This window comes from Callithrix jacchus, chromosome 22 (assembly GCF_049354715.1).
Source record: "Callithrix jacchus isolate 240 chromosome 22, calJac240_pri, whole genome shotgun sequence".
NCBI classification, from domain to species: domain Eukaryota; kingdom Metazoa; phylum Chordata; class Mammalia; order Primates; family Cebidae; genus Callithrix; species Callithrix jacchus.
The window spans coordinates 780,009-804,824 of record NC_133523.1 but is presented as its reverse complement, the minus strand read 5'-3'; the positions used below and the strand labels follow the sequence as shown (position 1 = coordinate 804,824).

General features: G+C 58.4%; 2 protein-coding genes across 2 annotated transcripts; both read right to left on the bottom strand.

Annotated features, from left to right (window-relative positions):
• Positions 1–1,757: 1,757 nt before the first annotated feature.
• Positions 1,758–6,396, bottom strand: ELANE (elastase, neutrophil expressed). The gene is made up of 5 exons (XM_003735422.6): positions 6,305–6,396; positions 5,753–5,909; positions 5,380–5,521; positions 2,715–2,945; positions 1,758–2,067 (listed from the first exon to the last, which is right to left on the bottom strand). The coding sequence occupies exons 1-5, from the start codon at positions 6,369–6,371 to the stop codon at positions 1,867–1,869; spliced, it is 798 nt and encodes a 265-aa protein (XP_003735470.2). The 5' UTR covers positions 6,372–6,396; the 3' UTR covers positions 1,758–1,866.
• Positions 6,397–13,061: 6,665 nt separating this feature from the next.
• On the bottom strand, positions 13,062–18,525 carry PRTN3 (proteinase 3). Its single transcript, XM_035285862.3, has 5 exons — positions 18,474–18,525; positions 16,890–17,055; positions 16,482–16,623; positions 14,699–14,929; positions 13,062–13,232 (listed from the first exon to the last, which is right to left on the bottom strand). Exons 1-5 carry the CDS (start codon positions 18,523–18,525, stop codon positions 13,062–13,064), a joined length of 762 nt encoding a protein of 253 aa, XP_035141753.3.
• Between the last annotated feature and the right edge of the window lie 6,291 nt (positions 18,526–24,816).

Sequence of the window (24,816 nt, the reverse complement as noted above, 5' to 3'; positions counted from 1 at the left end):
GTGGCCGAGCCGCCCCTTCTCACTGTGGCCCCGTCTGTTACCACATCTCGCTGTTGCAATTTCCAGCATTCTTGTCTCATAGTCTGGACTCTGTATCCTTCAGGCTTTGTTCGGAGTTTCTCACTTTCTCAAGGAGACGTGTTAGGGTCTCGGCAGTCACGTTTGTGACCTCATTTTCTGTTCTCTGCGAGTATGAAATGGGCCGGGCGTGGGGGGGCTCACGCCTGTCATCCCAGCACTTTGGGAGGTTGAGGCAGGCGGATCACTTGAGCTCAGGAGTTCAAGACCAGCAGCCTGGGCAAGGTAGCAAGACCCAATCTCTTAAAAAAAAAAAATTAAATAGAATATTCTCAGCTGGGTGTGGTAGCTTGGGCCTGTAATCCCAACACTTTGGGAGGCCGAGGCGGGTGGATCACGAGGTCAAGAGATCGAGACCATCCTGGTCAACATGGTGAAACCCCGTCTCTACTAAAAATACAAAAAATTAGCTGGACATGGTGGCGCGTGCCTGTAATCCCAGCTACTCGGGAGGCTGAGGCAGGAGAATTGCCTGAACCCAGGAGGCGGAGGTTGCGGTGAGCCGAGATCGCGCCATTGCACTCCAGCCTGGGTGACAAGAGCGAAACTCCGTCTCAAAAAAAAAGGAAGAAGAAGAAGAAAAAGAAAGAAATAGAACGTGAGGAAGAGACTCAGTTCCTGCCCCATTGCCCTGGCTCTGCTGCCACCTGGTGGCGGCCTCACTCCAGTGATGCCCAAGACACTCTACTGACCATTTTATTTTATTTTATTATTATTTGAGACGGAGTTTTGCTCTTGTTACCCAGGCTGGAGTGCAATGGCGCGATCTCGGCTCACCGCAACCTTCGCCTCCTGGGTTCAGGCAATTCTCCTTCCTCAGCCTCCCGAGTAGCTGGGATTACAGGCACGCACCACCATGCCCAGCTAATTTTTGTATTTTTAGTAGAGACGGGGTTTCACCATGTTGACCAGGATGGTCTTGATCTCTTGACCTCGTGATCCACCTGCCTCAGCCTCCCAAAGTGCTGGGATTACAGGCGTGAGCCACCGCACCTGGCCTACCTGGCTAATTTTTTAATACTTTTTTAAAAAAAATTATTATTTTTTTTTATTGCATTTTAGGTTTTGGGGTACATGTGCAGAACATGCAAGACATTTGCATAGGTACACACATGGCAGTGTGTTTTGCTGCCTTCCTCCCCTTCACCCACATTTGGCATTTCTCCCCAGGCTATATCCCTCCCCAGCTCCCCCCCCAGCTGTCCCTCCCCTCTTCCCAGTTTTTTAATACTTATAGTAGAGATGGGGTTTTACCATGTTGCCAGGCTGGCCTTGAACTCCTGACCTCAGGTGATCTGCCAGCCTTGGCCTCCCAAAGTGCTGGGATTACAGGCATGAGCCACCCGGCCTGGCTCATTCTATTTTATTTAGTTATTTATTTATTTTAATAGAGGCAGGGTCTTGCTATGGTGCCCAGGCTGCTCTCAAACTCCTGAGCTCAAGTGATCCGCCTGCCTCAACCTCCCAAAGTGTTGGGATTACAGGCCCGAGCTACTGCACCCAGCTGAGAACATTCTATTTTATTTTTCTTTTTTTAAGAGATGGGGTCTTGCTACCTTGCCCAGGCTGCTGGTCTTGAACTCCTGAGCTCAAGTGATCCGCCTGCCTCAACCTCCCAAAGTGCGGGGATTACAGGCGTGAGCCCCCGCGTCCGGCCTACTGACCGTTTCCCACACCCAATGGCGCAGCCGAGAAATCTCAGACACAGTCTACAAAACAGGGATGTTTATTGTTCCGGCTGCTGGAGAGGGCAGCTGTGTCCAGCTGAGCTGACCCGGGCCGCGCTTCTCACTGGGTCCTGCCGGCCGGGTCCTGGGGGTGGGGGCGGGGGTGGTCCTGGGAGCGTCCGATGATGGAGTTGATCCAGTCTGCGAACTGAGCCACCGGAGCAAAGAAGTCGGGGTAGAACCCGGAGCCGCAGCCTCCCCGGATGAAAGAGTCGATTCCCTGGATCAGCCCGTTGCAGACCAAGGGGCCGCCGGAGTCCCCCTGTGGAGGCAGACAAGGTGGGGGAGCTGGACTGCCAGGCTTCCTGCCCGCCCACCTGCTGCCTGTCGGGGTTGGGAAGCCCCTCCTAGGGTCTGGTGCCAGGAGTGGGTAGGGAGCAGAGGGACACCCAGGGCACCCACGAAGCAGACGCCGGCCCCCCTGTCAGGGTTGGGGAGGGACTCTGTGATCCTTCCTAGGGTCTGGCCTCAGTGCCTGTGGCTGCAGTCTGGGCCAGGGCCAGGAGTGGGGGGTGCATGGGGAGCAGAGGGACACCCAGGGCACCCATGAAGCAGACGCCGGCCCCCCTGTCAGGGTTGGGGAGGGACCCTGTGATCCCTCCTGGGCAGGACCCAGGGCCAGGAGTGGGGAGCAGAGGGACACCCAGGGCACCCACGAAGCAGATGCCGGCCCCCTGTCAGGGCTGGGGAGGGACCCTGTGATCCCTCCTGGGCAGGACCCAGGGCCAGGAGTGGGGAGCAGAGGGACACCCAGGGCACCCACGAAGCAGACGCCAGCCCCCCTGTCAGGGCTGGGGAAGGACCCTGTGATCCCTCCTAGGGTCTGGCCTCAGTGCCTGTGGCTGCAGTCTGGGCCAGGGCCAGGAGTAGGGGGTGCATGGGGGGCAGAGGGACACCCAGGGCACCTACGAAGCAGATGCCGGCCTGCCGGCGCCTCACGAGGGTGCAGACATTGCTGCGGCGGCAGCGGGACGTCACCACCGTCACGTTGAGCTCCTGCAGGACGTTGGCAATGGGACGACGGGTGCCCCGCTGGCCCCAGCCCATGGCCAGGCACCGTGCCCCATTGTCCGGGCCTTGGTTCTGGGCTGGCAGCCGGGCCACCCGGACGTTGGTGTTGATGGTGGCCGACCCATTGAGCTGTGGTGGGGAGCGGGGGGCAGGGACAGATCACCAGCGCGTCACGTGGGGTAGTGATGATGACCTTCCCCATTCCGAGCCTCAGTTTCCCCATTCCGAGCCTCAGTTTCCCCATTCCGAGCCTCAGTTTCCCCATCTCAGACTCCACTGTGGTTCTGGGATCCTGCAGAGCAGGACACCCACCCTTCAATCTGCTCCCAAACCCGAGCCTCAGTTTCCCCATTCCGAGCTTCAGTTTTTCCATTCCGAGCCTCAGTTTCCCCATGTCAGACTCCACTGTGGTTCTGGGATCCTGCAGAGCAGGACACCCACCCTTCAATCTGCTCCCCAACCCGAGCCTCAGTTTCCCCATTCCGAGCCTCAGTTTCCCCATCTCAGACTCCACTGTGGTTCTGGGATCCTGCAGAGCAGGACACCCACCCTTCAATCTGCTCCCCAACCTGAGCCTCAGTTTCCCCATCTCAGACTCCACTGTGGTTCTGGGATCCTGCAGAGCAGGACACCCACCCTTCAATCTGCTCCCCAACCCGAGCCTCAGTTTCCCCATTCCGAGCCTCAGTTTCCCCATCTCAGACTCCGCTGTGGTTCTGGGATCCTGCAGAGCAGGACACCCACCCTTCAATCTGCTCCCCAACCCGAGCCTCAGTTTCCCCATTCCGAGCCTCAGTTTCCCCATCTCAGACTCCGCTGTGGTTCTGGGATCCTGCAGAGCAGGACACCCACCCTTCAATGTGCTCCCCAACCCGAGCCTCAGTTTCCCCATCTACAGAGTGGGAGCAGCTACCAAGGCTCAGTGTTGGAGGTTGTCCCTGGTTGTAGCTTGAGTGCAGGAAACAGTAGGCGCTCAATTAATAATAAAAAAAAACTATGGCCGGGCGCGGCGGCTCACGCTTGTCAACCCAGCACTTTAGGAGGCCGAGGCAGGAGGATCACTTGAGGCCCGGGGTTCAATACCAGCCTGGGCCACGTGGCAAAACCCCATGTCTACAAAATAAAAATGAAATGCCGGGGGCGGTGGCTCATGGCCGTAATCCCAGTACTTTGAGAAGCCAAGGTGGGAGGACCAGTTGAGGTCAGGAGTTCGAGACCAGCCCGGCCAACACGGTGAAACCCCGTCTCTACTAAAAATACAAAAATTAGCCGGGTGTGGTGGTGGATGCCTGTAATCCCAGCTACTGGGGAGGCTGAGGCAGGAGAATAGTTTGAACCCGGGAGGTGGGGGTCGCAGTGAGCTGAGACTGAGCCGCTGCACTCCAGCCTGAGTGACAGAGTGAGACTCCCTCTCAAAGGGAAAAAAAAAAAAAAAAATTAGCCACGTGACCAGGAAGTGGCTCATGCCTGTGATCCCGGCACTTTGGAGGCCAAGGGGAGCGGATCACCGGAGATCAAGAGTTCAAGACCAGCCCAACCAACATGGTGAAACCGCCATCTCTATTAAAAATTCCAAAAATTAGCCAGGCACCTGTAATCTGAGCTACCTGGGAGGCAGAGGCAGGAGAGCTGCTCGAACCCGGGAGGTGGAGGCTGCAGTGAGCTGAGATCCCACTGCTGTATTCCAGCCGGGGCAACAGGGTAACACTCCACCTCAAAAAAATAAATCAGGGCCGGGAGTGGTGGCTCACGCCTGTAATCCCAGCACTTTGGGAGGCCGAGGCGGGTGGATCATGAGGTCAAGAGATCGAGACCATCCTGGTCAACATGGTGAAACCCCGTCTCTACTAAAAATACAAAATATTAGCTGGGCATGGTGGTGCGTGCCTGTAATCCCAGCTACTCGGGAGGCTGAGGCAGGAGAATTGCCTGAACCCAGGAGGCGGAGGTTGCGGTGAGCCGAGATCGCGCCATTGCACTCCAGCCCGGGTAACAAGAGGGAAACTCTGTCTCAAAAAAAAAAAAAAATCAGCCGGAAGTGGTGGCACGCACCTGTGGGTGCAGCTACCCTAGAGGCCAAGGTGAGAGGATCGTTTGAGCCCAGGAGGTGGAGGCCGCAGCGGGCGGTGACAATCAGACTCTCCTTCTGAGCCTCTCCGGGGGTCATAACTGTGAGCCGGGACAGAGATGGAAAGGTGGGGGCTTCTGCCCCATTTCCCAAAGACAGAGACGGCCCCTGCCCTCGGCCACAGGGCCGGTGAATGGAGAGACAACAGGAGTCACAGTAAGTTTGTTGATTGACAGCAGATCTATGCTTCCCTGCTCTTTCTCATCTAATCCCTGGACAGCCCCTGGCGGGTACTTCCCCATTTCACAGAATGAAGACTGAGGCACAGAGAGGGGAGGACCTCGTCCAGGACAGCCCAGATTCCACGCCAGGTCCCCACAAGCGGCCCCTGACAGGCCCCTCTGTCTCTGTCTCTGCCTCCACCCTCTCCAGGCTCTGGCCTCCACCCCGGTGCCCCCACCCCGGGCATCCCTTCTCCACCCCATCCAGCGGCACCTGGAGAAGCACGATGTCGTTGAGCAGCCTCGTGGGGTCGAAGCCGTTCTCGAAGACGCGCTGCACGGAGAAGGTCTGGCGGGTCGGCTCCCGCCGCCTCAGGTTGTGGGCACCCAGCACCACCTGCACCAAGCGGAAGTTTCTGCAGGGGAGGGAGAGGCAGAGGTGGGGGGGTGCCCTGGGGGGGTCAGGGCTCAGCCTCGCCTTGTCATCCCCAGCCCGCGATGGGCCCTATGGGGAAGGGGCTCATGGGGTCCCTGCAGGCCCAGGATAGGCCTCCCAGCAGTCCCGGGGCCCCGGCCTCGCCCCCACCCATCCCACACACTGGGACGTGGGGGGTCCCAGCCAGGCAGGTGCGCTCCCGGGTACTCACACGTCGTTCACACAGTGCGCGGCGGACATGACGAAGTTGGGCGCGATCAGGGTGGCCCCGCAGAAGTGGCCTCCGCGCCGCTGCAGGGACACCATGAAGGGCCAGGCGTGTGGCCGGGCCGGCCGGCCCCCCACAATCTCTGAGGCCAGCGCGGGGCCTGGGGACACACAGGGTGCGGGTGCTCAGTGCCAGCCAAGGTGCCCCTTCATTCCCGGCCATGGGGCCCCTGAGTCCCCCACCAGGAACCCATGGGATCAGGGCTGTTCACACGCCTGATGTTCAGATGGGGAAACTGAGGCACAGAGCGGCAACGGGAGCTGCCCATGGTCCCCCTGCCAAGGCACAGCTGAATCTGGACTTGAACCCAAAGGGTGCCCAGTGACCCTCAGGTTTGCAAACCCCCAGCTCTGGGCTCCTGGTGTGTCTTTGCCTTCTCCTGGTCTCCTCGTCCCAGCTGGCACCTCCCCCATGAGGATGTGGGGTCCGTGTGGAGATGTGGGAGCGGACACCCAGGACAGACGGTGCAGCGGGAGGATGGACACGCAGACTCACCCCCCAGCAGCAAGGCCAGCAGGACTCGGGCAAAAAAGAGGCAGGAGGGTCGGCGGCCGAGGGTCATGGTGGGCTGGGGCTCCGGGGTCTCTGCCCGTCCTTGACAGCCCGGCTTCTCTTATAGCTCTGTGCCGGGAGTCCGTTGCATTGCCCCACAGCCGGCTGGCACCCCCTACTTCCTCTCCCCTGGCACAGGGGGTTGGTGAAAAGGGGGGCAAAGGGGGACAAGAGGCTGGGGTTGGCTCCGGAGGGGACTCACAATTGCATTCGAATGTCAGATCATCAACATGGTTTTATTTATTTGGAGACCGAGCCTCGCTCTGTCGCCCAGGCTGGAGTGCAGGGGGCACAATCTCGGCTCACCGCAACCTCCACCTCCCGGGTTCAAGCAGTTCTCCTGCCTCAACCTCCTGAGTAGCTGAGATTACAGGTGCCCACCATCCCGCCCAGCTAATTTTTGCCTTTTTACAATTAGCTGGGAGAGACAGTGTTTCACCATGTTGATCAGGCTGGTCTCGAACTCCTGACCTTAGGGGATCCACCCACTTCAGCCCCCCCAAAGTGCTGGGATTACGGGTGTGAGCCACCGAGGCTGGCTAATTTTTTTGTATTTTCAGTAGAAATGGGGTTTCACCGTGTTGGCCGCGCTGGTCTCCACGTTTTTTTAAAATCTGAATCTGTCTCAAACGATGCCCAGGATATACTTACTGGAAATTCCAAGTTAACTGAGCATTGCTGTGTTTTTGCCAAATCTGCCAAAACTAGTCCTGAGGGGCCTCGACAGGGGTTGCCCTCGCCTGCCTCAGTTTACCCCGGGCACCGGGGTAACAGCCACGTGCGGCCGTGTCGGGCACTCACACCGCAGCAGGCACTCCCCTGACCTTTCCCAGGGCTCCCGTTTGGGATGAGGAAACCCAGGCCTTCCCCACGGGCAGAGCCACGAGTTCAGCCCAGGGCTCTGGACCCACAGCTGGATGGGGATTTGGGGGCTCCCTCCAGCCTTGCTCCCTGAACCTCAGGGCTCACCCCCAGGCCTGGCCTCTCCCTCTCGCCCACCCCGGCTGTTGCTGACAACGGGAACTCACTGTCACCGAGGCTCACGGTCAGTCCTCGGACACCAGCCGGGGCTGTGACACTGTCACCCACCCTTCTGCCCCGCTGAGCTTCCCCGTGCCCTCCCCGCCTGAGCCAGGGGCTGGGTGGGTGGCCACCTGGCAGGGGTGCTGGTGAGAGGCCCAGAGGCTGGGACGAGGTCGGTTACCCAAGCCTGGGGGCTTCCGCCCGGAGCCCTGGCTGCGGGGATGGGATTCCCAGGCTCCAGCCCCGGTTCCTCTTCCCATCACCCGCCCCACCAAGCCTGTCGTAAGAACCAACGTTCTCCTGGCTCCGGGACAAGGGGTGGGGAAGGGAACCAACGGGTCCTGTCTCCGGGAACGGGCGGGGCGGGGGCACCCGGGGACATGCAGGGCCTGGGCCGGGCTGGCGTCTTGACGTGTGGCCACAGGCAAGTGGACCCTCATGGCTCTCGGGGTACGGGGATCAGTGGCCCTGCTCCCCCAGAGCCTGGCACACAGCAGGTGCTCAATCCACGTCCGCTCTGTCCTCAGCTTAATCAGACACACACTACCCAGTCAAGGGTTCCCACCTCGCCCTGACATCGCCATCGTGCGCTTAGCGCCTGCTGTATACACAGCCCTGTTTCAAGTCGGGGGCGGGGGGAAGTTGGGTCAGGGGAGCCCATATCTTTGGGGGGCTTGGCTTCCAGCAGGGAGCCCAGACTTGGCTGCAGCCACATTTATTGAGCACCGGCTGTATACTGTGGGAAGAAAGCTGTCCAGGTGTCACAAGAGACGGAAGACACACTGTGTCCCACTTTAATAAGTAACTGAGTATTTAGTTACAGCAACGATACATTTACTGATTAGTCACGGAAATGACACCAAATAGATATTAGATTCAGTCACATACTCAGTTACACAATCAATGTGTTTTCAAATTTAATTTTATTATTTATTTATTTTGAGACGAGGTTTCACCATGTTGGTCAGGCTGGTCTCGAACCCCTGACCTCATGATCCCCCTGCCTCGACCTCCCAAAGCGCCACTGCGCCCGGCCTCACTCATGATTCTTTATTAACCTTTCGTGTTGGAGGGTAGGAGCTTTGCAGTGTCATGGGATGGACATAATGGAGGGAAACTGATTCGGAACTGAAGGGACATTGTGAGAAGTGACCCGGACGCGAGAGGAAACGTTTTGCGGTAACGCCAGCTCCTGGGAAGGTGCCCGTGACCAGCGGGCCGTGGGGGTGGGTTTCCCTCCCACCGGGGCGTTCAGAGAACACTCTGCTTAGGTCTGACACTGGCCGGGTCGGCCGCCACATCGGGGCTTCAACGCCTCCCCGTGGGGCTGCGCCGACGGCCACTGTCCTTGTCCAGCTTCACCTCCACTTTCCCACCGATGCGCCCTTGTAAATCCTTAGACGCTGTGAGAAGTAGGAACAGAGGAGCCTGAAAGCCTTGGATCCCTCTGACAAGTGATAGGAAGATACTGACGCATGCGCCTCCCCTCCCTGCAGCGGCTACGCGGAGGGAGGGGCCCTCTGTGCTGCACCCACGTGAGCCCCTGCACTGTACCCACGTGGCCCCTGCAATGTACCCACGTGACCCCTGCACTGCACCCACGTGAGCCCTGCACTGTACCCACGTGAGCCCCTGAACTATACCCACATGACCCCTGCAATGTACCCACGTGAGCCCCTGCACTGTACCCACGTGAACCCTGAACTATACCACGTGAGCCCCTGCACAGTACCCACGTGAGCCCCGCACTGTACCCACGTGGCCCCCTGTAGTGTACCCACGTGACCCCCTGCACAGTACCCACGTGAACCCGGAACTGTACCCACGTGAACCCTGCACTGTACCCACGTGAGCCCCTGCACTGTACCCACGTGGCCCCTGCAATGTACCCACGTGAGCCCCTGCACTGTACCCACGTGACCCCTGCACTGCACCCACGTGGCCCCTGCAATGTACCCACGTGACCCCTGCACTGTACCCACGTGACCCCTGCACTGAACCCACGTGAGCCCCTGCACTGAACCCACGTGGCCCCTGCACTGTACCCACGTGGCCCCTGCACTGTACCCACGTGAGCCCTGCACTGTACCCACGTGAGCCCTGCACTGCACCCACGTGGCCCCCTGCACAGTACCCACGTGGCCCCTGCAATGTACCCGCGTGAGCCCCTGCACTGTACCCACGTGAGCCCCTGCAATGTACCCGCGTGAGCCCCTGCACTGTACCCACGTGAGCCCCTGAACTATACCACGTGAGCCCCGCACTGTACCCACGTGGCCCCCTGTAGTGTACCCACGTGACCCCCTGCACAGTACCCACGTGAACCCGGAACTGTACCCACGTGAACCCTGCACTGTACCCACGTGAGCCCCTGAACTGTACCCACGTGAGTCCCTGCACTGTACCCACGTGAGCCCCTGCACTGTACCCACGTGACCCCTGCACTGAACCCACGTGGCCCCTGCAATGTACCCACGTGAGCCCCTGCACTGTACCCACGTGACCCCTGCACTGTACCCACGTCAGCCCCTGCAGTGTACCCACGTGGCCCCTGCAATGTACCCACGTGACGCCTGCACTGTACCCACGTGGCCCCTGCACTGTACCCACGTGAGCCCTGCACTGTACCCACGTGACCCCTGCACTGTACCCACGTGGCCCCTGCAATGTACCCACGTGACCCCTGCACTGTACCCACGTGACCCCTGCACTGAACCCACGTGAGCCCCTGCACTGAACCCACGTGGCCCCTGCACTGTACCCACGTGGCCCCTGCACTGAACCCACGTGGCCCCTGCAATGTACCCACGTGAGCCCCTGCACTGTACCCACGTGACCCCTGCACTGTACCCACGTCAGCCCCTGCAGTGTACCCACGTGGCCCCTGCAATGTACCCACGTGACGCCTGCACTGTACCCACGTGGCCCCTGCACTGTACCCACGTGACCCCTGCACTGTACCCACGTGACCCCTGCACTGTACCCACGTGGCCCCTGCAATGTACCCACGTGACCTCTGCACTGTACCCACGTGAACCCCGAACTGTACCCACGTGAGCCCCTGCACTTTACCCACGTGAGCCCCTGCACTTTTTTACCCACGTGACCTCTGCACTGTACCCACGTGAGCCCCTGCACAGTACCCACGTGGCCCCTGCAATGTACCCACGTGGCCCCTGCACTGTACCCACGTGGCCCCTGCACTGTACCCACGTGGCCCCTGCAATGTACCCACGTGGCCCCTGCACTGTACCCACGTGGCCCCTGCACTGTACCCACGTGGCCCCTGCACTGTACCCACGTGGCCCCTGCAATGTACCCACGTGGCCCCTGCACTTTACCCACGTGAGCCCCTGCACAGTACCCACGTGAGCCCCTGCACTGTACCCACGTGAGCCCCTGCACTGTACCCACGTGGCCCCTGCAATGTACCCACGTGGCCCCTGCACTGTACCCACGTGGCCCCTGCAATGTACCCACGTGGCCCCTGCAATGTACCCACGTGGCCCCTGCACTTTACCCACGTGAGCCCCTGCACAGTACCCACGTGAGCCCCTGCACTGTACCCACGTGAGCCCCTGCACTGTACCCACGTGGCCCCTGCACAGTACCCACGTGGCCCCTGCACTGTACCCACGTGACCCCTGCACTGTACCCACGTGGCCCCTGCACAGTACCCACGTGGCCCCTGCAATGTACCCACGTGAACCCCGAACTGTACCCACGTGGCCCCTGCAATGTACCCACGTGGCCCCTGCACTGTACCCACGTGAACCCCGAACTGTACCCACGTGAACCCCGAACTGTACCCACGTGAGCCCCTGCACTTTACCCACGTGGCCCCCTGCACTGCACCCACGTGAACCCCGAACTGTACCCACGTGAGCCCCTGCACTTTACCCACGTGGCCCCCTGCACTGTACCCACGTGACCCCTATACTGTACATACATGACCCCCTGTCCTACACCCAGGTAGCCCCCTGTACTTACCCACGTGGCCGCCCCGTACTGTAAGAACGTGATTTGCTGGCCCCCTACCAATCATGTCAGATGCGTCACTCTCCGGCCCTGCCCCCTGCCTTGTGTACAATAAATGTCAGCGCGTCCAGACGTTCGGGGCCACTGCTGGGCTCTGCGCCTTGGTAGCAGCGGACCCGGAGCCCAGCTGCGTTCTTCTCTTATCTGTCTTGTGTCTTTCTTTTCTACAGTCTGTCGTCTCCTCACACAAAAGAGCACCCACCACACCCCGCGGGGCTGGACTCTGCCGTGCGCCACCTTCACGCGTGCAGTGACGGTTCCGTGTGCGGGCGCTGGGTTCATGTCCCGCTTCTGGTGTGGTCAGTGTTCAACCCCAGGCCACTGAAGTCACCCCTGTGACTCCGTGTCCTCCTCTGTAAAATTATAATCAGGCCGGGCACGGTGGCTCACGCCTGTAATCCCAGCACTTTGGGAGGCCGAGGCGGGTGGATCACGAGGTCAAGAGATCGAGACCATCCTGGTCAACATGGTGAAACCCCGTCTCTACTAAAAACACAAAAAGTGAGCTGGGCGTGGTGGCGCGTGCCTGTAATCCCAGCTACTCGGGAGGCTGAGGCAGGAGAATTGCCTGAACCCGGGAGGCGGAGATTGTGCTGAGCCGAGATCGGGCCCCAGCCTGGGCAAAAACAGCAAGATTCTATCAAAAAGAAAGAAAAAATCAGCAGGGAGCCTCCTCCCCTCTCTCCGTGTGTCCTGGAGCTTCGTCCCCTCTCCGTGGCTGATGCCTCTTTCTCGTGACAGCTGGACTGTGACTCCCGCCTCTTCCCCGCCTCGGGCCTCCCCTCTAGGCTCACCCCAGCTCATTTCTCATGCTTCCTCTCGGAGGACTCCTCCCCTGCTGACTGCACCCATCGAGAAATAGTGCTCCGACCCCGTCACCCCTCCCCTGAGCCCACAACCCGCCCCTGCCTGTCCCCGTCACCATCCCCTGGCCTCTTGAACTAAGGCCTCTGCCCCGGCTGTGCCCCATGCCTGGCGGCCCTTCTGATGTTCCTGTTCACACCTTGGTATGCAACTCTGGCACTGCCACCTCCTCCAGGAAGCCCCCCCAGGATGCTTCCCTATCCCCATCCACCTCCTCAAGGAGCCCCCGAACCAGCAGAAACAGGACTGGAGCCGTGAGGGCCCGTATGGACGTCTTGAAAGTTCTAGGAAATGTCTGGGGTGATATCATTTTCCAGATGAGGAAACTGAGGCATGGAGATGAAAAGAAGTTCCCCAGGGCCACCCTGATGGGGCTGGGTTAGAACCCACATCCACGGGCATCCAGGAGAGAGACCCCCTGCGACCTGGACCCCCAGGCCTCCACTCCGACTCCCCCCATCCTGAGCTTCGAGCTTGGGGACTTGAGCACTGGGGGCCTCTGGGCAGTTCTCCCTCCACACCCTCTGCGGGAAGAACAGACAGGAGCCGGTGGGGGGGAGTTTCAACCTTTATTGAGGTCACTGTGGGGTGGGGTACAGGGCCGGCCTGTCTCCCGGAGCCCCATGGGTGGGAGCGTGGAGGGGGGACGGGTGGGGCCATCCCCGACGTCGGGGGGAGGAGGCAGCGTGCGGGGAAGAACTGCCTCTGTCCAAATCTCCCCCTCGAGGGTCTGGAGCTGGGCTGGGGCCCCGGCCGGGGCCGTGGGAGGGGTGGCTCAGGGGCTGTCCTCGGCACCCACACGGCGCAGTACGGAGCGGATCCAGTCAACATAGAGTGCCACCCTCGCGAAGAAGTCGGGGAACTGGCGGCTGGCACACCCCCCGATCACGAAGGAGTCTACTCCCTGGAGGACGCCACCACAGATCAGGGGGCCACCTGAGTCTCCCTGGAGGATGTGGGGTGGTCAGTCTGGAAGTCTGGAATTTTTCTTTTTTTTTTTTTTTTTTTTTTTGAGACAGAGTCTTGCTCTGTTGCCCAGGCTGGAGTGCAGTGGCGCGATCTCGGCTCACCGCAACCTCTGCCTCCTGGGTTCAGGCAATTCTCCTGCCTCAGCCTCCCGAGAAGCTGGGACTACAGGCACGCGCCACCGTGCCCAGCTAATTTTTTGTATTTTTAGTAGAGACGGGGTTTCACCATGTTGACCAGGATGGTCTCGATCTCTTGACCTCGTGATCCCCCCGCCTCGGCCTCCCAAAGTGCTGGGATGACAGGTGTGAGCCACGGCACCTGGTCATTTTATTTATTTATTTTTTTGACAGAGTCTCGCTCTGTCACCCAGGCTGGAGCACAGTATTGTGATCTCAGCTCACTGCAACCTCTGCCTCCCGGGTTTAAGTGATTCTCACACCTCAGCCTCTGGGGCAGTGTTCCTTCTTTCTCTCTCTCGAGACAGGGTCTGGCTCTGTTGCCCAGGCTGGAGTGCAGTGGCACAATCATAGCTCACTGCAACCTTGAACCCCCAGCTCAAGCAATCCAGCTGCCGCAGCCTCCTGAGTAGCTGGGTCTACAGGCTCACACCACCACACCTGGCTAACTTTTAAATTATTTGTAGAGATGCCAACCTGCTGTACTGCCCAGGCTAGTCTTGAACTCATGGACTCAAGAGATCCTTCCTCCTCGGCTTCCCAAAGCGCTGGGATTACAGGCGTGAGGCACCACTGCTGGCCTGGAATTTTCTTTAAAATGTGTAAGCACCAGCCGGGCATGGAGACTCACGCCTCTAATCCCAGCACTTTGGGAGGCCGAGGCAGGTGGATCACGAGGTCAAGAGATCGAGACCATCCTGGTCAACATGGTGAAACCCCATCTCTACTAAAAATACAAAAAATTAGCTGGGCATGGTGGCGCGTGCCTGTAATCCCAGCTACTCGGGAGGCTGAGGCAGGAGAAGCCCTTGAACCCGGGAGGCGGAGGTTGCAGTGAGCTGAGATCTCGCCACTGCACTCCAGCCTGGGCAACATAGTGAGACTCCATCCAAAAAAAAAAAAAAAATGTGAGGCGGGAAGGGCTGAGGTCATTTGTAGGAACTGGGCATTTATGGGCCTCCCGCTGAACATCTGGATCTCTGGATTCTGGAAGGGGCTCCAGGGGGAGGCAGATGTGTCTCCCACACCTTCCCGTGGTCCTGGAGGGGTGTGGGGTGGGGAACCCCCAGACCCACCCAGGCAGCCAGGTGCAATGTGAGCGCCCCCACCCCATTGAGTCTGCCCGTTGCCTGTTGGGTGTTGGGTGGTGTTGGGTGCGCCCGCCTTCCAAGTGGGGAGACCGAGGCACAGCTTGAGGGCCACACAGCCAGACGGTGGACGTGGAACCCTGGTCGCCCTCCCTCCTCCGCTCGGGGCGGTTACTCACAAAGCAGATGCCGGCGCTTCGCCGGGGCACAAACGTGCACACATTATGCTCCCGGCACAGGAAGGTGACCACGGTGACATTGAGCTCCTGCAGGGCCTGGGCCACGGGGTCGTGGGTGCCCAGGCGGCCCCAGCCCATGGCCAGGCACTGGGTGCCGTGGGGCACCGACTGGTCTTGCTGTGGCAGCTGGACTGTGGCGACGGAGGCGTCGAGGGTGGCTGGGCGGCTCAGCTGGGGCAGAAGGTGGGCGGCGGTGAGACACAGCCCCGAGGCCCCCGAGGCCCCCGGGACCCCCGGGACCGCCCTCCCACCACATCCACTGCCTCCCACGGGTGTCACACATGCTGCTCCCTCCGCCTGGACCCACGAACCCTTTTGTCCCATCCGTCACTATTGTAGTGACTCATTTTTTCTTTTTTTAGACAGAGTCTCGCTGTGTCACCAGGCCGGAGGGCAATGGCACGATCTTAGCTCACCGCAAACCTCCGCCTCCCGGGTTCAAGCCATTCTCCAGCCTCAGCCTCCGGAGTAGCTGGGACGACAGGCACGCGCCACCAAGCCCGGCTAATTGTTTTGTATTTTTAGTAGAGACGGGGTTTTGCCATGTTGGCAAGGATGGTCTCGATCTCTTGACCTCGTGATCCACCCGCCTCAGCCTCCCAAAGTGCTGGGATTACAGGTGTGAGCCGCCGCGCCTGGCTATTCATTCCTTTTCAAAGCACTTTTTGTTTTTTTGAGATGGGGTCTTGCTCCGTGCCCAGGTTGGTGTGCGGTGGCCAGATCCCAGCTCACTGCAGCCTCACCCTCCTGGGCGCCCGCGATCTTCCCACCTCAGCTCATGAGTGGCCAGGGGTGCACAACCACGCCCGGTTGATTTCAACATTTTTCTTTTGCAGGCTGGGAGCAGTAGCTGTGGCCTGTAATTCCAACACTTTGGGAGGCTGAGGCGGGCGGATCACGAGGTCAAGAGATCGAGACCATCCTGGTCAACATGGTGAAACCCCGTCTCTACTAAAAATACAAAAAATTAGCTGGGCATGGTGGCGCGTGCCTGTAATCCCAGCTACTCGGGAGGCTGAGGAAGGAGAATTGCCTGAACCCGGGAGGTGGAGGTTGCAGTCAGCCGAGATCGTGCCATTGCACTCCAGCCAGGGCAACAGAGTGAGACTCTGCCTCAAAAAAAAAAAAAAAAAAAATTCAATTGTAGAGATGGGGTCTCACTAAGTTGGTCAGGCTGCTCTCAAACTCCTGGCCTCAAGTGATCCTCCCCCCAAGCCTCCTAAAGTGCTGGGATTACAGGCATGCGCCTCAAGCATTTACTGGGCACCACCTGTACCCCATTCCTATTCCAAGCCGCATGGATCCAGCAGTAACACAGACAAAAACCGTCTGCCCCGGGGACATGATCTTTCGGGGTGGGAGGTGGCCAGGAAGACCCCCTGACTGAGAGGAACGCGGTCTAGTAGAGGGGACCCGAGAATCGGGGAAGGCTGCGGCTGCCCTTGTCATTTCAAGTAGGGTCAGGGGAAGCCGGAGGAGGCATGGGCGCCTGGGTTTCTGGGGGGAACCGTGCACCGGGCGGAGGCACAGCCAGGGCAGAGGCCGGGAGGAAGAGGGACCTGGTGCCCTAAGAGCAGTGTCTCCCTCCAGTGCTACCGGACCCAGCCTCGGTCATGGCCGGGTATACAGTGGGTGCTCAATAAATGCTTGTCGAAGGAACGGGGGGGTCCAGGAGCCCGCTGGCTGTGCCCCCCCCCCGAGCCCTGAGGCCCTGCGCACCCACCTGGATGAGGAGAACGTCATTCACGTGGTTCTCTGCGTCGTACCCATTCTGGAACACCCGTGCGACCGAGAACTCCTGCTGGGTGGGCTCCGGCGTCTGCAGGCTGTGGGCTCCAAGCACCACATTCACCAGGTTGTGGGGACTGCGGGGGTGGACTGGTCACTCCTTGGTGCCCGGCCACTCGCTGCGCCCCACAACGGGCTCTTCCCGCGGCCGGGGGTGCAGCCACAGACCCCTCCCTCAGCGGCTCTGTCCCTAGGGACCCCGACGGCGCCATCCCACTCTCCCCCCAGGATTGCCCCCAGGTGAGGGTCGTGGGGTCAGCAGATGGAGCTTAGCCAGGTCCTCCCTGGGCAGAAGGAGAGCGGCCCGGCCAGGCTTGGAGGAACAGTGGAGGTGGCCACTCACATATCCTGCAGGCAGTGGGCGGCCGTCAGCACGAAGCTGGGGTGGATCAAGGTGCCCCCGCAGAAATGGCTGCCCCGGGTCCCCCGCAGCTGCAGGGAGGCTATGTAGGGCCGTGAGTGTGGCTGCGCCTCCCGCCCGCCCACGATCTCCGCAGCTAGGGTGGCACCTGCTGGGGAGAGTCCGGGGGTCAGGGAGCGCTCAGGCTGCAGGGGAGGGGGTCGGAGAGCGGTCCCTCGGCTTCTCTGAGCTTCCGTCTCCCCAGCAGCAACCCTGTCAGTGCCCGCCGGCTGGTGGGAAGGAGGGCTCTGTGCCCAGGGCTGGGGTTACAATTAGGACGATTTCCGAAGGCTCCCCAGGTGGCTTTCAGTCCTGAAGGACAGACAGGGAGGCTTTTATGAGGCAGATGAGGTGACCCGGCACGGTGGCTCACACCTGTAATCCCAGCACTTTGGGAGGCCGAGGCAGGAGGATCACTTGAGCTCAGGAGTTCAAGACCAGCCTGGGCAAAACGGCGAGACCACATCTCTACAAAAAATTTAAAAATTAGCCAGGCATGGTGGTGTGCACCTGTGTAGTCCCAGATACTCGGGAAGCTGAGGTGGGAGGATCATGAGGTCAAGAGATCGAGACCATCCTGGTCAACATGGTGAAACCCCGTCTCTACTAAAATACAAAAAATGAGCTGGGCATGGTGGTGTGCACCTGTAATCCCAGCTACTCGGGAGGCTGAGGCAGGAGAATTGCCTGAACCCAGGAGGCGGAGGTTGCGATGAGCAGGGATCGCGCCATTGCACTCCAGCCTGGGTAACGAGCGAAACTCCGTCTCAAAAAAAAAAAAAAAACACACAAAATTTTAAAGAAGAAGCAGAAAAATGGGCCAGGTGCAGCGGCTCGTGCCTGTAATCCCAGTACTTTGGGAGGCCGAGGTGGGTGAATAATTTGAGGTCAAGAGATCGAGACCATCCTGGTCAACATGGTGAAACCCCGTCTCTACTAAAATACAAAAATTAGCCGGGCGTGGTGGCGCGTGCCTGTAGTCCCAGCTACTGGAGAGGCTTCGAAGGGAGGATCTCTTGATCCCAGGAGACAGAGGTTGCACTGAGCGGAGATTGCACCACTGCCCTCCAGCCCGGGCAACAGAGCCAGACTCTGTCTCAAATCAAGAGCAAAAAAAAAAAAGAAAATGACCCTTAGGATAGGGACCTGAGGGGGCCCAAGCTCTCTTCTTCCCCTGATTCCAGCACCACTAACCCTTGACGCTTTTACTCACTCACTCATTCATTCATTCATATTCACTGAGCGTTGGCTGAGCGTCAGCCACTGTCCAGGAATTCGCCTGCTGTAGGTAATTCCCCAGGAGGAAAGGACTGGGTTTGGCCCATTTTACAGATAGGAAACTGAGTCAAATGGCCAGGACTCCCCTTTGCCCCCGTCCTCCCCACCCCTGGAAAACCGCTGGTCCTGAGCAGTGAGCAGAGTCTCTCCTGCTCTGCCAGGAAGGCTTTGGATGGACCGCATGGCGGACATTCCCCCAGAATCCACCCATCCCCGGAGGCTGGACGGACGGGCACCTGGCCCACTCACCGCCCAGCAGCAAGGCCAGCAGCACGGACGCCAGGGCAGGGCTGAGGGCCATGGTGGGGTCCAGGGCCCACCCATGGCCGGGCTCCTCTTATAGCCCAATGCCCGGGCCGGGTCCTCACTTCCTTCTTTTGCCTTGGGAGCCACAGGGAGCCTGGGAGTCAGCACAGATGCCAGGGAGGAGGCGGAGGGGCTTTGGGCTCAAGGTCCCAACCTTTGTGGGGGCAGGGAGGCTGGCTCTCAATGACTGAAGTCGGGGGTCCCTGGCCAGGTGGGCAGCATGGCCACAGCCCTCAGAGAAACACATGCCCACGTGCCACCCGCAAGGAGACACCTCACTGACGAGGTCCCTGTGGCAGCTGTGCCCCGAGGGCAGGTGAGCTGGAAACCAGGACACAGCAGGGACAGAACTCAGAGCTGGCGAAGGCCAGACCCAGACCCACGAGGGCCCTCAGTGAACATCCTCCTGCCAGCTTTTGTCTGGAAGTTCATTTGTTCTCCCTTTAAGGCTGGGATTCTCAATCAAGGGGTGATTCTGCAATCTGGGTGAGGTCCGGGGACATTTGTGGCTGTCACGATGGGGGGGGGGCTCCTGGCATAGAGTGGGTGCAGGACAGGGATGGTGCCCGGTATGGGCCGCCGCAGAGAAGGACCCGACCCTGATGTCCACAGTGCCCAGGAGAGAGACTCTGTGTTCATTATTTGAGAGAAAAAAACGCCCAGACTTGGTGCTCATGCCTGTAATCCCAGCCCTATGGAGGCTGAGGCAGGTGGATCACCCGAGGTCAGGAGTTCAAGACCAGCCTGGACAAAATGGTAAAACCCTGTCTCTACTAAAAATTAAAAAATTAGCTGGCATGGTGGCAGGTGCCTATAATCCCAGCCGCTCAGGAGGCTGTCAGGAGAATCGCTTGAACCTGGGAGGCAGAGGCTGCAGTGAGCCGAGATCGTGCCACTGCACTCCAGCCCGGCGACAGAGGGAGACTCGGTCTCAATAAATAAAAATATAAAAAAAAAAATGAGTCTGGCCGGGCGCGGTGGCTCATGCCTGTAATCCCAGCACTTTGGGAGGCCGAGGAGGGTGGATCACGAGGTCAAGAGATCGAGACCATCCTGGTCAACATGGTGAAACCCCGTCTCTACTAAAAATACAAAAAATTAGCCGGGCACGGTGGTGCGTGCCTGTAATCCCAGCTACTCGGGAGGCTGAGGCAGGAGAATTGCCACCGCGCCCGGCCATAAATATGTATATTATCTTCTCAGACCCTCAGACCCTCAGACCCTCCCCTCAGAGCCTCCCTTTTTTTTTTTTAAATTGAGATGGCATTTGGCTCTGTGGCCCTGGCTGGGGTGCATTGGCGTGACCTCGGCTCACTGCAGCCTCCGCCTCCCAGGTTCAATCCATTGTCCTGCCTCAGCCTCCCGAGTAGCTGGGATTAGAGGCGTGCGCCACGACACCCAGCTAACTTGGTTTTTTTTGTATTTTTAGTAGAAACAGGGTTTCTCCATATTGGTTAGGCTGATTCCAAACTCCTGACCTCGGGTGAGCCACCTGCCTCGGCCTCCCAGAGTGCTGGGATGAGAGGCGTGAGCAGCCGCACCCGGCTGATGGATTCCATTTTGAGAAGTGCTGGGTGCTGGGTGCTGAAGCCGGCGCCAGGTGCCAGCCCTCAGGCTGCTGCGTCACTGCCGGTGATTTTACTGTCAGATCAGGTGCTCAGGCTGCAGCCCCTCCCTCTCAGGCTGGGCACCTTGGCGGCGAAATGAACAATTCAGCCCTTCCTCAGTTTCGGGCACCGGCACCACAGCCTGTGGCTAATCCTGCTGTGTTTTGTGACTCTCTACTGGAAACTCCACCTGCCTCTGCCTCGGTTTCCCGATCTGTCACCTGAGAATGATGAGAGCCACTGCAGCGGACAGAGGTTAAATTTTTTAATACAAGGTCAGGCGGGGTGGCTCACACCTGTAATCCCAGCACTTTGGGAGGTCGAGGCGGGTGGATCACGAGGTCAAGAGATCGAGACCATCCTGGTCAACATGGTGAAACCCCGTCTCTACTAAAAATACAAAAATTAGCTGGGCATGGTGGCGCGTGCCTGTAATCCCAGCTACTTGGGAGGCTGAGGCAGGAGAATTGCCTGAACCCAGGAGGCGGAGGTTGCGGTGAGCCGAGATCGCACCATTGCACTCCAGCCTGGGTGACAAGAGCGAAACTCCGTCTCAAAAAAAAAAAAAAGAAAGGGGACCTCATGCTGCGTGATCTTCTGTGTCTGGCGACTCTCACTGAGCGTGAAATCCTCAAGGTGCACCTGTGCTGTGGCTGGGGCCAAGCCTCGCTCCTTCTTGTGGCTGTGTCCTGTGCCTGTGCCTGGAGGGACCATGCCGTGTTGACCCATTCATCTGTGGGTGGACGCCGGGTTTGTTACGCTCTAGTTATTCTGTGTGTCTGGGGTGGGGGGTGTCTGTTGAAACAGGGTCTCTCTCTGTCTCTCAGGCTGGAGTACCGTGGTGCAATCACAGCTCACTGCAGCCTCAAACTCCCACCCTCAAGGGGTCTTCCCATCCGCCATTGCACTCCAGCCTGGGTGACAAGAGAGAAACTCCATCTCAAAAAAAAAAAAAAAAAAAAAGGGAGACAGAGATGAAGAGACAGACACAGGGAGACACAAAGAGACAGAGAAAGATAGGAGGGCAGAGACAGGTCCTCCATCTGGGTCCTCCAGGCTCCCCGTGCATCCTGGGGGGAACCCGTGAGCCAAGGCACAGAGGCCTCTGGGGAAGGCACACGCCAGCGCAGCCAGAGTGCAGGGAGGGGTTAGCAGGGAGGGCTCCGTGGAACATGCCTGGGGCTCTGCAGGGGTTGGCTGGGGGGCCAGGGTCGTGGGGGGCCCCTTCCTGTGCCGACTGTGGGTGTTGTAACTGGTAACGGCTTCATGGATCGCAGGTGGGTCTGCCCAGGGCCTAGCGCAGACCCGGGGGAGACCAGGCCTGTGTCCCTGTCTCTCTCCACCTTCTCTATGACCCTCTCTGTCTCTGTCTCTGTCCCCCTATCTTTCTCTGTCTCTTTGTGTCTCCCTGTGTCTGCCTCTTCATCTCTGTCTCCCTTTTTTTTTTTTTTTTGAGATGGAATTTCTCTCTTGTCACCCAGGCTGGAGTGCAATGGCAGGATCTCCACTCACCCCAACCTCCGCCTCCCAGGTTCAAGTGATTCTCCTGCCTCAGCCTCCTGAGTAGCTGGGATTACAGGCACCCACCACCACGCCCATCTAATTTTGTATTTTCAGTAGAGATGGGGTTTCTCCATGTTGGTCAGGCTGGTCTCAAACTCCTGACCTCAGGCGACCCACCCACCTTGGCCTCCCAGAGTGCTGGGATTGCCCGGCCTCTGTCTCCCTTTTTTAATCTATCTCTCTCGTCTCTCTAGCTCTGTCCCTCTGTCTCTGTCTCTCTGTGTCTCTGTTCATCTGTCTCCGTCCCTCCATCTCTCTTGGTCTTTTTTCTGTCCTCTCCTTTTTCTTGTTTTTTTCTATGTTTTGAGACAGAGTGAGCCTCTGTCTCCCCCCGGGCTGGAGCGCAGTGGTGTAATCTCGGCTCACTGCAGCCTCCGCCTCCCGGGTTCAAGCGATTCTCCTGCCTCAGCCTCCCGAGTAGTTGGGATGACAGGCCTGCCCTACCACGCCAGCCTAATTTTTGCATTTTTAGTAGAGACGGGTTTTCACCACGTCGGCCAGGCCGGTCTCGAACTCCTGATCTGAAGTCATCCACCCGCCTCAGCCTCCCAAAGTGCTGGGATTACAGGTGTGAACCACCGCACCCGGCCTCCTCTCCTTTTCTCTCTAGAAAAGGAAAACCTTCTCTCCCTGAGTGAAGAGAAGATGCTGGTTTGCCCGTGGGTGTGTTTTGTGCGTATGTGTTCTGTTTGTGTTGTGTGTTTTTTGTCTTTGTTTTTGGTGTGTTGTGTTTTTTGTGTTTTGTGTTTTGTATATTTTTGTGTGTGTGTGTTTTATGTATTTTGTGTTTTTGTTTTGTGTTGTGTGTTTTGGGTGCTGTGTGTGTTTCAGGAGTGTTTTGTGTGTGTTGTATGTGTGTTATGTGTGTTTTGGGTCATTGTGTATGTGTTTTATGTGTTTTTTGTGTGTTTTGTAAATGTTTTGTGTGTTGTGCTGTGTGTGTTGTGTGTTCTGTGTTTTGTGTGTTGTGTTGTGTGTTTTGGGAGTTTTGTGTGTGTTGTATGTGTGTTGTGTGTGTTGTGTGTTGTGTGTTTTGGGGGTGTCTTGTGTGTTTTGTATGTGTGGTGTGTGTTTTGTGTGTGGTGTGTGAGTGTTGTGTTGTTTTATGTGTTTTTCGTGTGTTGTGTGTTTTGAGAGTGTTTTGTGTGTTTTTTATGTGTTGCATGTGTCTTGTGTGTTTTGTGTGTGTTGTGTGTGTTTTGGGTGTGTCTTGTGTGTTTTGTGTGTGTTTGTGTTTTGGGTGTGTCTTGTGTGTTTTGTGTGTGTTTGTGTTTTGGGTGTGTCTTGTGTGTTTTGTGTGTTGTGTGTTTTGTGTGTGTTGGGTGTGTCTTGTGTGTTTTGTGTGTTGTGTGTTTTGTGTGTGTGTTGGGTGTGTCTTGTGTGTTTTGTGTCTGTTGTGTGTTTTGGGTGTGTCTTGTGTGTTTTGTGTGTTGTGTGTTTTGGGTGTGTCTTGTGTGTGTTGTGTGTGTTTTGGGTGTGTCTTGTGTGTTTTGTGTGTGTGTTTTGGGTGTGTCTTGTGTGTTTTGTGTGTGTTGTGTGTTTTGGGTGTGTCTGTGTTATGTATCTGTTCTGTGTTTTGTATGTGTCTTGTGTGTTTTGTGTGTGTTGTGTGTGTTTTGGGTGTGTCTTGTGTTTGTGTGTGTTGTGTGTCTTGTGTGTTTTGTGTGTGTTGTGCCTACTGTTGACCTTCCCATGTGCACGAGGCCCTGACACCCGGCTGCCTTCCACACCCACCAGGCCGGTCCACCCACCTGCCCCCTGATGCCCCCTCTCACGGGATTTCTAAGCCAAACGCAGATGTTTCTGAGAATTCCCAAAACTTAAAAACCTCCCGAAGACACTAGCGACCGGGGCCAGGCTGCCACTGCACTGTGAGCCCGTCTGGGTCTGCCCGGAGGCTGCGGGGGCACGGCCTGGAGGGGGCTGTGGGGTGGAAGGTGGTCCGCAGGTGGGACTCTGTCCCACGTCCCTGAAATCCACAGCCTGGAGAGGGTCAAGCCACCCATAGTCACCCACAGCCTTGCACTGAGGGCCCTTGAGCCGGGCTGGCCGCTGCCAGGTGGACCTGACACCAGACCCTTGGGCCCAGGATGCGGGAGCTGCAGGGGCTGAGGGAAGCTGGGCAGAAACCGCCTCAGGGAGGGCAGGGATCCCACCCAGCGGGGGCCCTCATGACCGGACGTGGCCCCGAGCTGGGGGCACCAGAAGCGCTTGAACCTCAATCGTGCCTTGGGCCTCAGTTTCCCCATCTGGACAGTGGCTTTGCCTCTCCAAGCTCGAGCACGGCCCCCACCAGCTGGGTTCCTGAGCCACTGGCACGCCTCCCAAGGCCTCAGTTTCCCCCTCTGTAAACAGGACCCGTCATGACCCTGCAGTTCCATTCCAGGGCAGGTTCACAGACGTGAGATTCACAGCAGCCGAAAGCGGGGAGGCCCAGACGTCCATCCACAGGCGTGTGGATCGGCACAGCACCACCCTCCACGCGCTGGAACACGACTCACCGTGAAAAGGAGCGAAGCTCTGACCCAGGACAGAGCGCGGATGCACCATGAGGACGTCACGCTCCGTGAGAGACGCTGGGCACAAAAGACCACACAGTACGTGATCCATTTCTTTTTTTTTTTTTTTTTTTTTTGAGCTGGAGTTTTGCTCTTGTTACCCAGGCTGGAGTGCAATGGTGCGATCTCGGCTCACCGCAACCTCCGCCTCCCGGGTTCAGGCGATTCTCCTGCCTCAGCCTCCCGAGTAGCTGGGATTACAGGCACGTGCCACCACACCCAGCTAATTTTTTGTATATTTTTTAGTAGAGATGGGGTTTCACCATGTTGACCAGGATGGTCTCGATCTCCTGACCTCGTGATCCACCCGCCTTGGCCTCCCACAGTGCTGAGATTACAGGCTTGAGCCACCGCGCCCGGCCAGTGTGTGATCCATTTCTATGAAATGTCCAGGACAGGCTGATCCACAGAGGCAGAGAGGGGACGCGGAGGTGCCGGGGGGGCGGGGTATGTGGAGAAGAGACAGGGGATGAGGCTGATGGGGACGGCGATTCCTCTGGGGGTGATGGAATATTCTGGAATTCAATGGAGTTCATGACCACACAACATTGTGAATGT

What these genes read in the sequence shown, in the direction of transcription:
- ELANE (XM_003735422.6), bottom strand. Translation starts at nt 6,371, where the DNA reads ATGACCCTCGGCCGCCGACCCTCCTGCCTCTTTTTTGCCCGAGTCCTG. An exon ending in GCGCACTGTGTGAACGACGT is followed by an intron (nt 5,522 to 5,752) that starts GTGAGTACCCGG and finishes CCTCCCCTGCAG; the next exon opens with AAACTTCCGCTTGGTGCAGG. An exon ending in ACGACATCGTGCTTCTCCAG is followed by an intron (nt 2,946 to 5,379) that starts GTGCCGCTGGAT and finishes TCCCCACCACAG; the next exon opens with CTCAATGGGTCGGCCACCAT.
- PRTN3 (XM_035285862.3), bottom strand. Translation starts at nt 18,525, where the DNA reads ATGGCCCTCAGCCCTGCCCTGGCGTCCGTGCTGCTGGCCTTGCTGCTG. An exon ending in GCCCACTGCCTGCAGGATAT is followed by an intron (nt 16,624 to 16,889) that starts GTGAGTGGCCAC and finishes CCACCCCCGCAG; the next exon opens with TCCCCACAACCTGGTGAATG. An exon ending in GAAGCGCCGGCATCTGCTTT is followed by an intron (nt 13,233 to 14,698) that starts GTGAGTAACCGC and finishes CACATCCTCCAG; the next exon opens with GGAGACTCAGGTGGCCCCCT.